The sequence below is a fragment of the Mangifera indica genome, chromosome 19 (assembly GCF_011075055.1).
Source record: "Mangifera indica cultivar Alphonso chromosome 19, CATAS_Mindica_2.1, whole genome shotgun sequence".
Classification (NCBI taxonomy): Eukaryota; Viridiplantae; Streptophyta; class Magnoliopsida; order Sapindales; family Anacardiaceae; genus Mangifera; species Mangifera indica.
In genome coordinates, this window is record NC_058155.1 from 6,908,318 (window position 1) to 6,923,350 (window position 15,033).

The following is a 15,033-nucleotide window of genomic DNA, read 5'->3' on the forward strand; positions in this document are numbered from 1 at the left end:
TTTAATGTTATTATTAATTCCATATCCAATAATACTAGAGAATTTTCTAGATTCATATCTTGAGAAATTGAATATCTATACTTAATATGATGGTACTTGATGCAGTTATTGACTTGTATTGCAGCTTTTAATTGCCCGCTCTTATTCAATTATATTTAAGCTAAATTTTATGTCCCACCCATGGTTTGATGATATCACAAATTTTCATATCTAAGTTTAAAAAAGTCAATTTTCCACCCATTTATTAAATTTTTAAAATTTTCTATAAAATTATTGAAAAAACAAAAAATCCATAAAGTTAAATAATATTTTTCTCTGGAAATTTTATTAAATATTTTTTTATCCTAACTTATATTAATTAAAAATAATAAAAAAATTTAATACAATATAGATAGAAGTGTTAATGATATATTATAATATATTTGAGGGCAAACTATAATTTCTAAAAATTTTAAGGTGTTAAGGAAATTTTTAAATGGATTTGAAATTTGAAAAACGTTTGGGGTGTTTTTGAAAATTTTTAAAAATTTTAATATATCATTTGATAGTTTTAAAAATGACAATTACACCCCCACAAAATTAGACAAAATGTAACAAATTAAGGATTTAAACATCATGCTACACACTGTTAAAGCTGTAGATATTTTCAAAATATATAAGCTGAATATGAAAAATTTTTAAACAAGATAGGAAAAATATTCATTTACCTTTAATAAATTTTTAAAAATGATATTTACATCCCAAAATATTGTTCATGGTATATTCCAATGAGGTGAAATTGTAATATTTCAAACTTTGAGGATAAAATGACAATTAATTAGACCTAAATATAATATTTGAATAAAATGATATAAATATTTTTTTATTATTAAAATTAATAGTTAACTTTGACTTATGAGCGGGAGAAATTGGTTTTTCCAAATTAAAAGGGTAGAAATTGTCATTCTATTAAATGTTGGGTGTGAAATAGTCATTTGCTCTATATTTACGGTATGTGGCTAAATCCTTCCGCCATGGCCAAGATTAATATGATTAATATTCGCTGGCAGGAAAAGAGAAAAATAGATGATTGTTGCAAAGAGAGGACCCATAGTAGCTTCTGTACGACCACTGGTACATTAAAAACTCAGTCAATAATAGAGGATAAATAAATATGCCTTGGATCTTAATCTTACTCTATATTTATTTAAAAAAAAAAAATACTACAAGATTTCATATTAGATAAGTACGGGGAGATGGCTCATAGAAAACTCCAATGTCAAATTTAAGGTCACCATCATTGTCTTTTGTAACATATCAATATTTTAAAGGCCACAGGACTAATTCCCACCCAAAGATTGGTGATCTTTCTATTTCCCACCCATTCACTTTGATAATCTCATTTACCTACAAATGAACGGTTAAAGTTAACGAAACCGTAACTCTTTAAAATTTTATCTCATTTTCCCCCCTTTAAACGCTAAAAACTAATAATTTTTTTTTCTAGGTTAAGTTTTAAAAAATCATATTTCCCCCCAACAGTTTACTTCAATATCTGATCACTCTCTCTAGTGTCATCATCGATTGTCTCTCCCTTTCAATGGTTCATTTTCCTTTGATAGTTTACCTCAACGAAATCCTAACCCCTTCAAAGTTTAGTAAGACAATCGTCTTCTAGAAAGAAGAAGATAAGAGTGTCGTTTGAAAAGATGATTCATCTTCCTAGACAAGTGTTACACGACGTCGGAGGGGTTAGAGTTTCATTGAAGCAAACCATTGAAGGAGGAAAAACCGTCATGAGGGAGAGATGACCAGTGATGATGTCGAAGAAAGTGGTTGAATATTGAAAATAAACCTTAAGGAGAAAAATGTGATTTTTTAAAATTTGGCTTAGGAGGAAAATTGTTAATTTTTAAGGTTTAGAGAAGAAAAAAGATAAAATTTTAGCTTATTTTTAATATTACATATAAAATAATAATTTTATTCTTAAAATTAATATATTTAATAACTTATAGGTAGATAAATGAGATTTTTAAAACTAAATGGTGGAAATTTGGCAAATCGGCAATCTTTGGGTGGGAACAAATCCTTTGGCCTATTTTAAAAAAATGGAGTTCAAACCAGATAAGCAACGTGTCCCATTCCAGGAGTTTTTAAGGTTCAACTGGGTTAATACTACTCTAAGACTACAAGTTTTTACTGTAGCCTCTATTATGAACTGTGTGTGTAACTATGCAAGCTAGTATTGAAGAATTAGAAGATATAGAGGAGAAAATGAAGAGGAGAAGAGAAATGGAGAAGGGGTCAGAGATCAGGTCTGCTATTGAAGAACTCTCCATGGTTATCAAACTGAAGCCCAAAGATAACCCTGATGCCACTTCTTATGTGCCCACTAAGCCTTTCTTACATATCTGCAGCTTGGTTCTTCAAGTTCTTGGTTAGTTTCTTCGTTCTTCTCTCTCTTTTTCAATCTTGGAAACTTTAGTTTGGTCATTAAAATTTCTTGCTCTTGTTTTTGTTCTTTTGTAGATAAGATTGGGCCAACTATGCTTGTACTTAGACAAGATATTCATCAGAATGTTCAGGTGAGGAAAACAACCATTTTCATCCAATGTACATACCTATTCTGGACTTTTTGTATGCCAAAATACCCCTTTGAATTTCAATTTTCTGGGTTTTCTTTCTTATCAAAAGTGTTAGTACTTTTGTTAGAATGCTTGGTTCGAGCTGTTTGATTGATTTTACGAGTTCTTGTTTTGACTATTGGTTCATAGCGATTGGAAAAGCTTTGTGAATTGGATCCTTCATTGTATTCAAATGTGGATGAAATGTTGAAGAAAGAGGCTAGTGAAGGCAATACAAGAAAGGCTTCAAGCTGTAGCAGAGCTTTTGTTTGGCTCACGAGGTAAGCCAATGCATATTGCTTTATCTTCCATTCAATTCATGCATATTATTTTGAATGCTTTTATCAAATAAAATTAAAAAAAAAAAAAAACTGTGCCCTTGTTTTTGGTTTTGGCAGAACCAAAAACCAGCAGGAACTTGTTACACTTGTAACAATAACTTGTATAATTGTAGGATTATCAAGTTACATGGCCTAGCATATTTTAATGATGCTAACCATCATGTGAAATGATGATTTCTTATAGTTGTTAATCTTTTTTACCTGCAGATCCATAGATTTTACTGTGGCTTTATTACAAAGATTGGCAAGGAATCCTGAGCAGAAAATGGAGCAAGCAGTGGAAGAGTCCTACAACACTACTTTGAAGCCATGGCATGGATGGATATCGTCCGCTGCTTTCAAGGTAGTATTGAACTCTTTCGCGTTATTTTTCTTCTACAGTTTATGCATATATATCTTGGTGAAACAAGTATTAAAGCAATCTTTGAAGCTGATAAATAATGTCTACATATTGGGTTCATCTTGCTAGTAACTCAAGTTAGAACTTAAAATTTAAGCACAAATATCATTTAAAACAAGCGAGCTGCTTCATTGTTAGAAAGTGTAAAAAGTTTTCGATCTTAAACGGAATTGAACTCCTGAATTTTTCAGTGAGTTGTTGGTTCTGTGGAATTTTAACAATGAACAAATTAATGCTCCATGGTTCTTTTCTCAGAGCTATTCTATCATAGAGGCCTTGCATCAGTTCACAATTGATGCAGCTTTGTAATGTAATTTTGTGGCCTCAGCTTCTTCAAATAATCATTATGTTTTGAGCTAAAACGTACAGTGTTTGCAGGTAGCTCTGAAACTATTGCCTGATAATATAACCTTTATCAATCTCCTCCTTGCAAAAGATGAAAACTATGACACCCTAAAGGAGGAAATGCAGACCTTGACCTCATTACTGGGGCCTTTTCTAGAGGAGATTCACAGTATTCTGGTGAGCTTTTATGTTTTGCTAATAACACAAGTTCTGATTGTGTTATCCAATTTCCCTTGTTCATTATGTCTTTTCTAATTTTGCAGAGATTGCATCGCTTACATATGTTGAAGTCCCCATAAAGAAGAAAATTTGGAACCAAGTCAATACCAGTGTACAGAGTTTGGTTTTGTGTAGCTTCAGGTTTTTACAACTAAATTTTCTGTTCATGTAAATATAAAGCTGTGATTTTGTCAAACAGATATGCCTATATATATATCCTCTCACATGTGAATATTTAGCTTATGTACATCTGAAAAAAGACTTCTCATATATATATTGATATTCATTTATATAAAAGTACAAATATGAATTAGATATGATCCCTTTGTGTTAGTTGAGTAATATCATCCTGATATAACATGAATTTCAACATCAAGTCAGAAATATTTTTTACGCACAAACTGCCATCTGTTCATCTGCCTCTCACATTTGTTGAAAAGATTGCAGAGCTATCATCGAACAAACTTGTCTAAGCTTATTTGGTCAAGTGTTAGGAATCAAAGTTTCTCTTTTTCATATGCCATCAGAAAAGTTAGCCACAGATGGTAAAAGATTCCAAGGACTTAAGAAACTGGATGATTTTTATCAAAGATACCCAACTGGTTGATGCAAAAACTGAGGACATTTTTATTCGAATATTTGCAAGGAGGATCTTGGAGTGCAGTGAGGGCTGCAATTAACCCTCTGTTGCCTCCTATGCTTGGTTCAGTGAACAATGGTTTGCCCCTTCAGAGAAATTGTCAAATTCATCTGGTCCTGATACCATGGCCCCCAAAAGAACAGCAGGATTTGGTTCTATTGAGTTTGGTCATCTATCTCCCTCTTCACAAGTGATATTGTCCATCCCAAGGAATTGATGCACTCCTGTGGTGAACTTGTGTTGGATAGTGGTCTTTAAAGCCAACCATGTAGCTCATTTTCATAGGCTTAACCCCCTAGTATGTAGTTTGACCTATAGAATATCCCTGTCTGTGATCATTTTTTCTTCATCTACAGCTCCTTTAAAATTCTTGGTGGCATATTCCAAGGTAAGAAGTGTTCCCAGTAGCAAAGGATAACAGTTACAAGAACATTCTTAAGGAGAAAATTTGAAGTGCAGGGACAGGAAGCTGCTAAGAAATTTACATTTTTGTACAGATGTGTAGTATTTATATATATATTGATCAATCTGCAAAGAATTCCTTAAGCAGCTTTTCAGCTAAATAATTTACTCTATTGACAGTGACTGCAAGGAGAGTGGGTGTTAGCTTAATAATTTCACAATAGATGTCAGGGCAAAGTTAATAAAATTTATTAATAATCTGTGTAAAAAGAGGAAACTGCCTTAGTTATTAGGGTGAATTGATCAAAGCAAATTAGTAAGTCTCTGTTCATGGTTGTTAGCTGGTTCCATGAGGGAGAGGCAGAAGTTTTTATGATTTATTTATGCCATCCTGATAGCCTCAGCCGTCCAAGCTGCACAAAATGCCACTGGGATAAAAAGGAACTTCAACTTCTTTGGATGGAATTGTCCAATAGCTGTTGCCTTCAGTTGTTTTGTTGCCAAGAGGCATTATTCTTGCACCTAATGTTCTTTACTCCAGTTTGGATTCTACATTTTTTCCAATGAATTAAACAGCCTAGGATTGCAGGGACCTGCAAAAATAGTTTCACCAAGCACAATGTCCCTCTAATGATACAAATAATAATGTGTCAATATGTTGTTATTTTATCTCTAATTCAATTACTTAATTAAATGATAATACATTATTATTAGTACCAATTTTGATGGTAAGCATAAGTGCACATAGTTTTAAACTTCAGTTTTAAAAAAATAATAAAATTATGTATACATATTTTTGAATACACAAATGAGATATTATCATATAATTAGATAATTTTGAGTTAAAAATAAAGTAACATTTAATCATATGATGACATATTATATGTATTTTCAATTGTGTACTTAAAAGTGTATATACATAGTGTTGTCAAACTTTCATCCACTAAATTTAAAAAATTCAAATATCCACTCGTCAACTATTAAAGTTAACAAAACTAATTAGTATTGAGAATATAATTGTCATTTAACTAGTAATATTAAAAAAAATAAAATTTTATCTCATTTATCTACCTTATTTTTAAAAACTAACATTTTTCCCTCAACCTAAGTTTTAAAAACTTACATTTTCCTTATAGGGTTTTATTCTTCTCTCTTGCTTCTCAAGCGATCAAACTTCAGCAATGCTCTCTCTTCTTTCTCTAGCAGTCTTTTTTAGAGGCACTCTCTCTCCGTAGCTCTCTCATTTTGGATGAAGACAAAAAATTGATTTGTCTTTATTGTTTGCTCTTTGATTCATCTTCGAGCCAACGACAGACGAATCTGTTCTTCGTTGTGTACCAATTTGAAACCTTATGATGAACCACGAAGATGAAGATGAAGCTGAATTGTGTGATTGAAGTCAAATCGAAGACAAAACCCTAAGTCATGCACCCGAATCTCTTGCTTCATTTTGACCCAAAAAATGGGGGTTTACATGCCAAAAAATGCCACTAGGGAGGCAGAGGGTGCTAGCATCAAGGTTGATGATACGTCGAAGTGAATTGTTAAGAAGAATAGTCGCAGAAAAAAGAGAATACATTTTGTTAGAGTGTAATTACAATTTTTTGATATTTGAGAGGGCGATTGTTATTGTAAAATAATAAAACCCTAGATGGTGGGAGGAAAAGTAAGTTTTTATAATTACATTAAAAAAAAATTGTTAATTTACAAAACTAAGATAGAAAAAAAAAAATTAGTTTTTTTTATATAATTAGTTAAATCACGTTTTAATACTTATAATTATTCAAAAAATTTAATAAAATAATAGATAAATTTTTAAATTTTTAAAAATTAGTCGGTTATCACTTTTGTCAATTGAATAAACCTTGGGTGGGAGTGAGTCTCTCGGCCTTTCCTTTTTTAAGCTTTAGGCTCACCAAGTTTTGGGCCGAAGTGAGACAAAATCTCCCGGTCTTTCTGAATCAGAAAATCTAAATCATAACTGCTACTTGTCTTACTCCCAAGCTGCTAACTAACAAAAGAAAGTACTGAATCAAAATCGGGATCTTTGTACTACAATTAACGAGCAAGAACAACCTTCTTTGATCTTGTTTCTGCTACAAACTCACGACATCTTTGGTGAGTTTTCTCTCTTTGTTTTAGTCATATATTTTAACCAAATATGCTCAATTATCTATGATCCCATTTCATAATTGTTTTAGAATCTTATCTGGTTATACTTAAATTTGCTCGATTTGCTCACCATTGGCTGAATTAGCATTATAATGAGCAGTTTTTCATTTGGGTCAAATTCAAATAGTTCTAAGTCCTTCAGTGCATATCCAAGAGGTGATTTTGACGTAGAATTAGGGACTATTAAAAGAAACAGGAGACCGAAAATGATCAAATCATTTTCTAATCGCCTTCAATACTTCAAGAAGTTGCACCCACTTGTTGTACTGTTCATTTCCTTGTCAATTGCTGCTACTGTATTAATCATTTTGACTGTATATGAGAGCCATTTTCGGACGATGAGCAGCTACCGAAATTTCGATGTGGGGACTTATAAGTATCCGTTTTCGATGCTAAAGAATCTTGTGATGGTTGCTGGGCATTCTGTTTATACAAGTAATAGTTGTGGGAAGGTTGAAATGGAGGATTCTTGGTTTTTGGAGCCTTATCAGAAGCATTCTGGTCAGGCTTGTAGTTTTGTAACACATATTAAGGAGGGAGTCGAAATGGTGGCTAAAGATGAGGATGCTTTACTTTTGTTTAGTGGTGGAGAAACTAGGAAGGATGCTGGTCCTCGCAGTGAGGCACAGAGTTATTGGACTGTTGCTGAATCAAAAGGATGGTTTGGTGAGTGCATATGCCTTTTTTCATATGATTTTACTTGCATTGTCAATTTGTTAGTGAAATTAAGTTTGTTAATGTAGTTATGTAGATTTACCATTTCATTATTGAATTATGTAATCCCAAAAGTTTGTTGCAATAAGAAACGATTCTCACATTTTCTGTTCATTCTATCTGTATACAATTGCAAAGTGTATTTTCATTCAACATAAAGTTATTAGATGTTATGGTACACGAACATCTCCTGCCAGTAAGATTCTTTTAGCTGTGTGGGTTGTTTGATATTCTAAAATTTGCTTATTACAACTCAAGTGCATTGATTAGAGTTCATCCTATTTAGGAATTTCAGTACAAATGAAATTGGTGCATGTGAAGGTAATTAAGGTTTCATTGTACATTTCTTTTCTGTCAGAAGTTCTCATCAAGAAAGTCATATATTGCCCTGTTAATCAAGGTGGTAACAAAATACTTCTCATTTTGTTTTTTTTTTTTTTTCTGCTTTGTGATTTTCTACCAGGCAAAGAAAAAAGTGTGAAATGGAGGGCAATGACTGAAGAGCATGCAAGAGACAGCTTTGAGAATCTATTGTTTAGCGTTTGTCGGTTCCGTGAACTTACAGGCAAATATCCTCATAACATAACTGTAAGTGTCCTGTTTGTTTTACTCATAGCTAATTTATATGCAAAATTTATTTGAGATAGGGTAAGAGGATACCATCACATCAGAGTCTTGTTTCTTGTTCATTTAGATACATGAACTGGCTTCTAGCATGAAACATAGACCACAAAGTGTCATTATGGGCCTATGGCCATGTTCAGTGGTGTTACGCATCAATTTCTCAAAATTTGCATACAATGCTCCTTCTATGTGCAATCATGCAGATGATTAATGCAGAATTTTCCTTCATGGTCAAATGAAATGATCTATAATGTTTGGCATGCGTCATTGGCATCATTAAGTCTCAAAATAATTATATGATAAAGAGACTAAATATGCTTCCTTTTCATCTTTAACAAAGTTGATGGAGGAGGTTTCACATCAAGAGGTTTCATTAATCATTCCTTTTCTCTTATTCATTTTTGGTCATGGCTAATGATGAATCTGATCTGAAGCAAGATAGAACCATGAATTTTAATCTCCTTGATTATTTTGTGCTGACAGGCTCACTGGACATAGATAGCCTATCCTGGTTTCAAACTTGTGTGTGCAAGCTGGGGAATTTATCTTTCCTTGTGTGAATCTCTCCATGCAAGGGCAGACCTATGGCCATCCAAGGTCCCACAAAATCTTTTAAAATTTTATATAGAATTTTATCAGTTTGGTCCTTTTAGTCATTGGCCATGCCAAGTTTTGCACTTAGCACTTTAGATCCTATAAATGTAGCTTGCTACATAATTAGCCCTTTTATTCATTGAAATTACATTTGGCCCTCCAAAAAAATTTCAAGCTCCTCCCCTGTCTCCATCTTTGTGCATTTATCCACCTTACATTCTCCACATACTTTAGCCAATACAATAGTATTCAGTATCTTGGCATGTATTAGTTCTGTGTTTCATCAGTTTCTATGAAACCTCAGTCCAGTTCATGCCAGCTTTCTGTTGTTAATTAGGGTACATTAGGTATTCGCCTTTAACTGTTATTGCCTATGGACCAGGTTGTAAGCTATGATTTCAAGGAGGGTAGATTTTCACATTTGCATCGCTCTGCCATTGGCTTTCCAGAGTCGAGATTCTTTTACTATGGCACTTCAGCTTCACCAACTTCCAGAGAGGCAGCCTTGAAAGGTGAGGCATTGGTAAGGTCTCAATTTAAAGAAGATCCATATGGGTGTTCAGGTTCACTTAAACATAAAAAACTAGGCCGTGATCCCTTTCATCGGGCAATACCTTACCCCAAAGGATGCCCTGAAATTGAAGGTTTGTTCCGATACTGTGGGCCAGGTCGTTATACAGGATCTCTCCCTTGGGCTCAGTTAAATTAACCGCGGCATGTTACTTAACAATCACATGTTAGATGCTTGAATTGATAGGATAATGTTTCTTCAAAAATTTCCTTTTCTCAATTCAAATCATAGAAAGGTGAATAGATGAGAATATAAATGGCTCCAGCTTAGAGAAAAATTTGTTGTCATTTTTAGATGAGATGGAATTGTTTGGGTACAGAAACGAGAAATCTACTTTCCAGAACAAACGTTGCAGTGAATCTTGATTTTGTAGTTTATATATTACTAATAATACAAGGTGAAATAATTTTTTTTTATAATGAGATTATTTTTCTGTCATTCAATGATTTACCATAATTTTGGGACTGAAATGCAAGCTTTAAAACAGCTTCACAAACGTTTAATCTGAAAGTCATAACAAGAAGAGAAACAATCCTTCAGTTCATTCGCCCAAAACTGAAGTGCCCAGTTTGAGCATTTATTTATTGTTGGTTTATTTTTGTTACAGAAGCTTAGACTGGCAACATTAGCTACTAGCCAGTGCTGCTGAATACAGGGCAGAGTGAAGCTGCTGTTTCGGCAGAGCCATCTATTTTAGCACCCTTCAGAAGACCTGCAAGCAATTCTCCCTAGTCGCAAAATATCTCCACCTTAACAATTTTCATATCATCATCCATCTATTAAACAAGGTAAAGCATTAACCCAAAGTGACAAAATAGTAATAAAGGGAGAAACATTTAAACTGTTTTTGAATATATACCTCAAAAATGCTTGTGCCATAGAATTCGACCAACTCCCCAGTGGGGGCATGTCCTTTGAATGAACCTTCCATGTAAACCCAGTGCCTAAACTTGCAAACAATAACTGGAGGTCCCGAATAAACCTGGAGGATTTCCGAAGCAAACTCTCTTGGGAAAGTTGTGGTGAAAGCATTGTGTGATAATATTGGAGTTTCATCAGCTGGGTTGTAGCACCTTAACTCTTCTGGCAAGAAGTTTGCAGGAACACATTGTAGCCTCCAAGCTTGCTTCTGTCATCCAAAGTTAGAGATTTCGTTCCAGCAATTGCAAATCATCATCACAATATTTCAACAGCTACATGATCAAAGTCATCTATTTCGGATGGTAAATTACCATTTACGCTCATCGTATATTTCTTCGGATCCAATGTTTTGAAGTCTTCGATGTTTACTTCATGTAAATTTTCCATTTCCCATGTCTTTACAAGGTTCTGCACCTTCTCTTCAAGTGATCCAGGAGGCCAAATCTTCCAGCCGGAATCACAGGTTAGATATTACACTATTATATGCCAAGAACATTAACTAATATATACATACGATGAATAATAAAAGAGAAACAAAAAGGGAGAGAAACGTTGGTCCTGCCTTCTTCAAAGAGCTTATTGACAACTTCATAGTTTGGAGGTGAACCAAATTTCCGTTTGGTATTCTTCGCTGTATCTCCATGCAGGAGATATTGACACTTATCTCCCAGAATACCTGTCATTGCATCGAGAACCAGACAGACTTTATGTAACGTTTCAGAATCACGGGACCTTTTAAGGCGACTAGTGTGTTCACCACACCAAATAAGAGTTTTATTTTAAAATATCGTTAAAAAAAATTTAAATTCTTATTTTCATATTTGTATATCACACTTTTAGCCGCACAAATTAGCCCTAGGGGCATCGTTGTCCCTACCTGGTTACATGGGATATTTAAATGCATGTGTCATATAATGGGAAGTCCGCATTTGAATATAGTGGAGAATTAAGCATAACAGTACATGAAACTAATCAATAAAATGTGGAAAATTAAAATGTGGCTCGAAATTAAGAATAGGTGTGATCACAAACATAATATCCACTACTACTTACATGATTATTGAGTTCGCAGCTTGCAATATCAATTTGGCAGAAGATATGACTAGTGTTGGACTTAAACTGAGTTGGCTCAGACTTGAAGGCTGGTTTTATTTGCATTTATATAGTTTGATTTTGTATAGTTCGAATTTGAATCGAGTTCAAGTTAAAAGGTTCAGTTCGTTCTGAAATCGAACTAAATTTGAGCTATAGAGAGTTCAATTCAGTTTGGCTTGCGAGTTAGATAGATAAGTCAATTCGGTTTGAACTTGATTTAAATTATGTTAAGTAATGTTAAACAATATCGTTTTATCAATGAATCACGAATTCATACCATGAATGTAAACCACATATTTGAACTATAAATTTAAACTATAAATTCGGCTAAATAAATTCAAATCAAGCTATTTTTCATTCAAACTGAACTAGAGCCAAAAGGTGTTTGTACTTAGTTCAGTTTGTATCCACCGATAGATATGACTGCTTATTAACCTTTGATTAGTCTTCATCAGGGAGCCAGTAAAATTCATTTGGGTCTACTAATAGACTACAGTTCTCATCTTACAAAGTTCATCTTATCTTATAGTTTAAGGTATAATAATTAGCCCGAAGATTTGGTGAAAAGACAAAAACACACTCACAACAGTTTAAAAATTCAAATACCCATTTAAGGTTTAGTTTATGTCCACATACGCAAAAATTTTTTATTATGATTAAAGGTAAAATCGTTATTTTACCAATAATAGTAAAATAAATAAAATTATATCTTATTTTTCTTCCTTAGTTTAAAAAATTAACAATTTTTCTCTAAAATTAAATTTTGAAAAATTTACTTTTCAAAACTTACTCTGGCGAACGGCGGCCTCTCTCTCTAGTGTTTCTCTCCCGAAGGTCAAAACCTTCTTTTGGACGATGAATGTCGTCCCTAGGTTTGGGGTAAAGTTCTCATTCATCATCCCTAGGAGAAGAGAGAGATGACGACAGAGATGGTAACCAAATTTAGGTTGGAAACCGGTGGCTAGAGAAATGAAGAAAAAAACCTAAGGATTTTTTTTGGGTGAGGGGAAGGGGGGAGGAGGGATAAAATGAGATAAAATTATATATTTTTTTAATATTATTGTTAAAATGATGGTTTTACTCTTATATTTAATGATAATTTTAATGAAAATTTAAGATGAGTGAGTATTTAGATTTTTGAACTCTTATGGATGTGTTTTTATCTTTTCACCAAACCTTGGGTGGGAATAGTGCTTTGGCCTAAAAATTATTTTAATACTTGTAATTGAGGATTCTTGGTTGATATATGTATGTATTTCACTTCAAAATCAGAATATTTCGGTCTTAAGGTAATCTTTTTTTATGAAAATCATCAATATTAAACCCACTTTACTAGATTTTGCCCTCGTTTTCAAATACATGTAAGTGAAGTTGAGGTACCAATTATTCATCATCAGCATTTATATCAACATGTGGACTCTGAAGCAGCTACCTCATTCAAAGTAACAATTTCTACAGCAATTTGCCTTTACAAAGAAACTCTCCAGGACACAACAATTCAGTGCTGCACTCCAATCTTAATCTTGCCAATATAGAATCAAAAGAAGATGGCAGCTTTAGTGGTTGAGGGTGACAAATATCCTTCTCTCCTCCAAGGAGAGAAGGAGAAGGATACCAATGGAGATTCGGTGATCTTCCTAACTACAATTCTGTCAAACAGCTCTTTGAACAAGGCAAACCAAGGTCTCCTTTTCCATTTTTTCCCCTATAATTCTAAATATATGCCTCGAAGGTATAGCCTGCCGGATCACTCGACGATAAGATGACAAACCAAACTCTCATCCTTGGCATCACACCATTTTACCACTTAAAGCCACCCTTTACCAATGACTGAAATTAATTTTTTTTATTTTAAAAGTTGAAATTTTTTTATGTATATTTAATGGGATTAGAGATTTCTTTAATTATATATTTTTTAAATTGTTTATACTCCAATATTTAATTATTTTACACATTAATTTGATGTCTCAAAATATTTTTTAATTTTTGTTCTCGTGTGCCTTGAAGGAGATTAGATATAAAATATAAAGTAGTTTATATTTGTTTGAGTTATTCATTTCTTATTGGGTGGAGTGTTTTTTTATAAATTCTTAAAATTACAAAAATATTTATATAATTTTTTAAAGTTATAAACTGACCTGAAATAGGTTTGAAGTTCAATTTAATGTAATGAATTGGGTCTCAACTAAAATTATGCTAGGATAGGTAGACCCAAAGTTATGTATACATTATTTTTGGGTCTAAATTTGAACAAATCAAACCCGATTCAATAGTTCCGATTAACAAACCTAACAGTAACATACCATTTAGGGTGCGTTTGGTTGATGGTTTTTAAGTTTACCTTAATAATCTATCTTTTATTCCCTTGTTTGGTTTATCAGTAATAAAAGATTACAGTAATCTTCTACCTTAGGTATTTAAAGATTACTGACGTAATCTTGAGTTTATTATAGAAAAATTATTATTTATTAATTTTTTGAGATAAAAATAAATTTATTTTTAATTAATATGACAAATAATATAAAAAATATTTAAAAATAATTATATTTAAAGGTATTTAAGCAAAATAATTTACTAGTAATCTTTTATTATCTTTAACCAAACACAATAATTATTTATACCTATAGTAATCATTTATACCAGTAATCTTCTAAGTAATCTATCTATTTTAGTAATCACTCTCACTTAGAGATTTTACTATACACTCTCACTTTATACTATGATACATTTTTTAAAAAGCCCAAATATCCCTTTTTTGGGGCCAAGCCACCCTATACACTCTGCTTATTTTAATTAATTTTCCATTTTTCCTATATTGTTAAGTAAACCTAGATTTTGAACCCCATGCTTTCTAATCAGATATGTAAAATTCATCCATTTAATGGCGGTTCCTCTAAAAGATGCGTTCATGGTACCAAGAATCAATATGATAGAATATGCCTTCTGAAATTGGGTTTCATTAGCCTTTGTTCCTTCGTCTTCTCTGAGGGGTCCTAATGATTTATGGTTATGGCCATCTTAAAAAGTTCCTGCCGTTTACACCGACACCAACGACTGGTTTAACACAGTGTACAAGACTGCATAACCGAAATCCCATTGGCCCTATAATCTAAAGATTCAAGAGACTGACCTCGGTTATTGCCAGAATAATCCCTTTAAAACGAGTACTTGATTATTCGATTCGAAATGAATGCCATCAGAAATTCCAAGTTTAAAAAAATGGAGCCATCAGAAACCAAAGAGTATCCCCAGAAGCAAAAATAGCTGTACGGTCCGCATCATGGTTCGATCTTCGTAAAGATCCCATCACTTGGCTCCTTCCTTTCAATACTAGTTTGAAATTAAAAACAAAACAAAACAAAAAAAAAAAAAACAGAGCAAGGGAAATTGAA

The 15,033-nt window shown here is 32.9% G+C and overlaps 2 protein-coding genes across 3 annotated transcripts; both read left to right on the top strand.

Annotated features, from left to right (window-relative positions):
- The first annotated feature begins 2,146 nt into the window (after positions 1–2,146).
- LOC123203558 (glycolipid transfer protein 2-like) lies at positions 2,147–4,228 on the top strand. 2 transcript variants are annotated; one of them, XM_044619976.1, is made up of 6 exons: positions 2,147–2,416; positions 2,509–2,564; positions 2,754–2,884; positions 3,152–3,287; positions 3,714–3,866; positions 3,953–4,228. In XM_044619976.1, exons 1-6 carry the CDS (start codon positions 2,212–2,214, stop codon positions 3,986–3,988), a joined length of 717 nt encoding a protein of 238 aa, XP_044475911.1. In that variant the 5' UTR covers positions 2,147–2,211; the 3' UTR covers positions 3,989–4,228. The 2 variants fall into 2 exon arrangements, with proteins under 2 accessions (XP_044475911.1, XP_044475912.1); XM_044619977.1 differs by having other exon boundaries at positions 2,149–2,416; positions 3,723–3,866.
- A 2,636-nt stretch (positions 4,229–6,864) lies between these two features.
- LOC123202756 (uncharacterized protein C57A10.07-like) lies at positions 6,865–10,041 on the top strand. Its single transcript, XM_044618865.1, has 3 exons — positions 6,865–7,788; positions 8,300–8,424; positions 9,437–10,041. The coding sequence occupies exons 1-3, from the start codon at positions 7,215–7,217 to the stop codon at positions 9,761–9,763; spliced, it is 1,026 nt and encodes a 341-aa protein (XP_044474800.1). The 5' UTR covers positions 6,865–7,214; the 3' UTR covers positions 9,764–10,041.
- Positions 10,042–15,033: the final 4,992 nt, after the last annotated feature.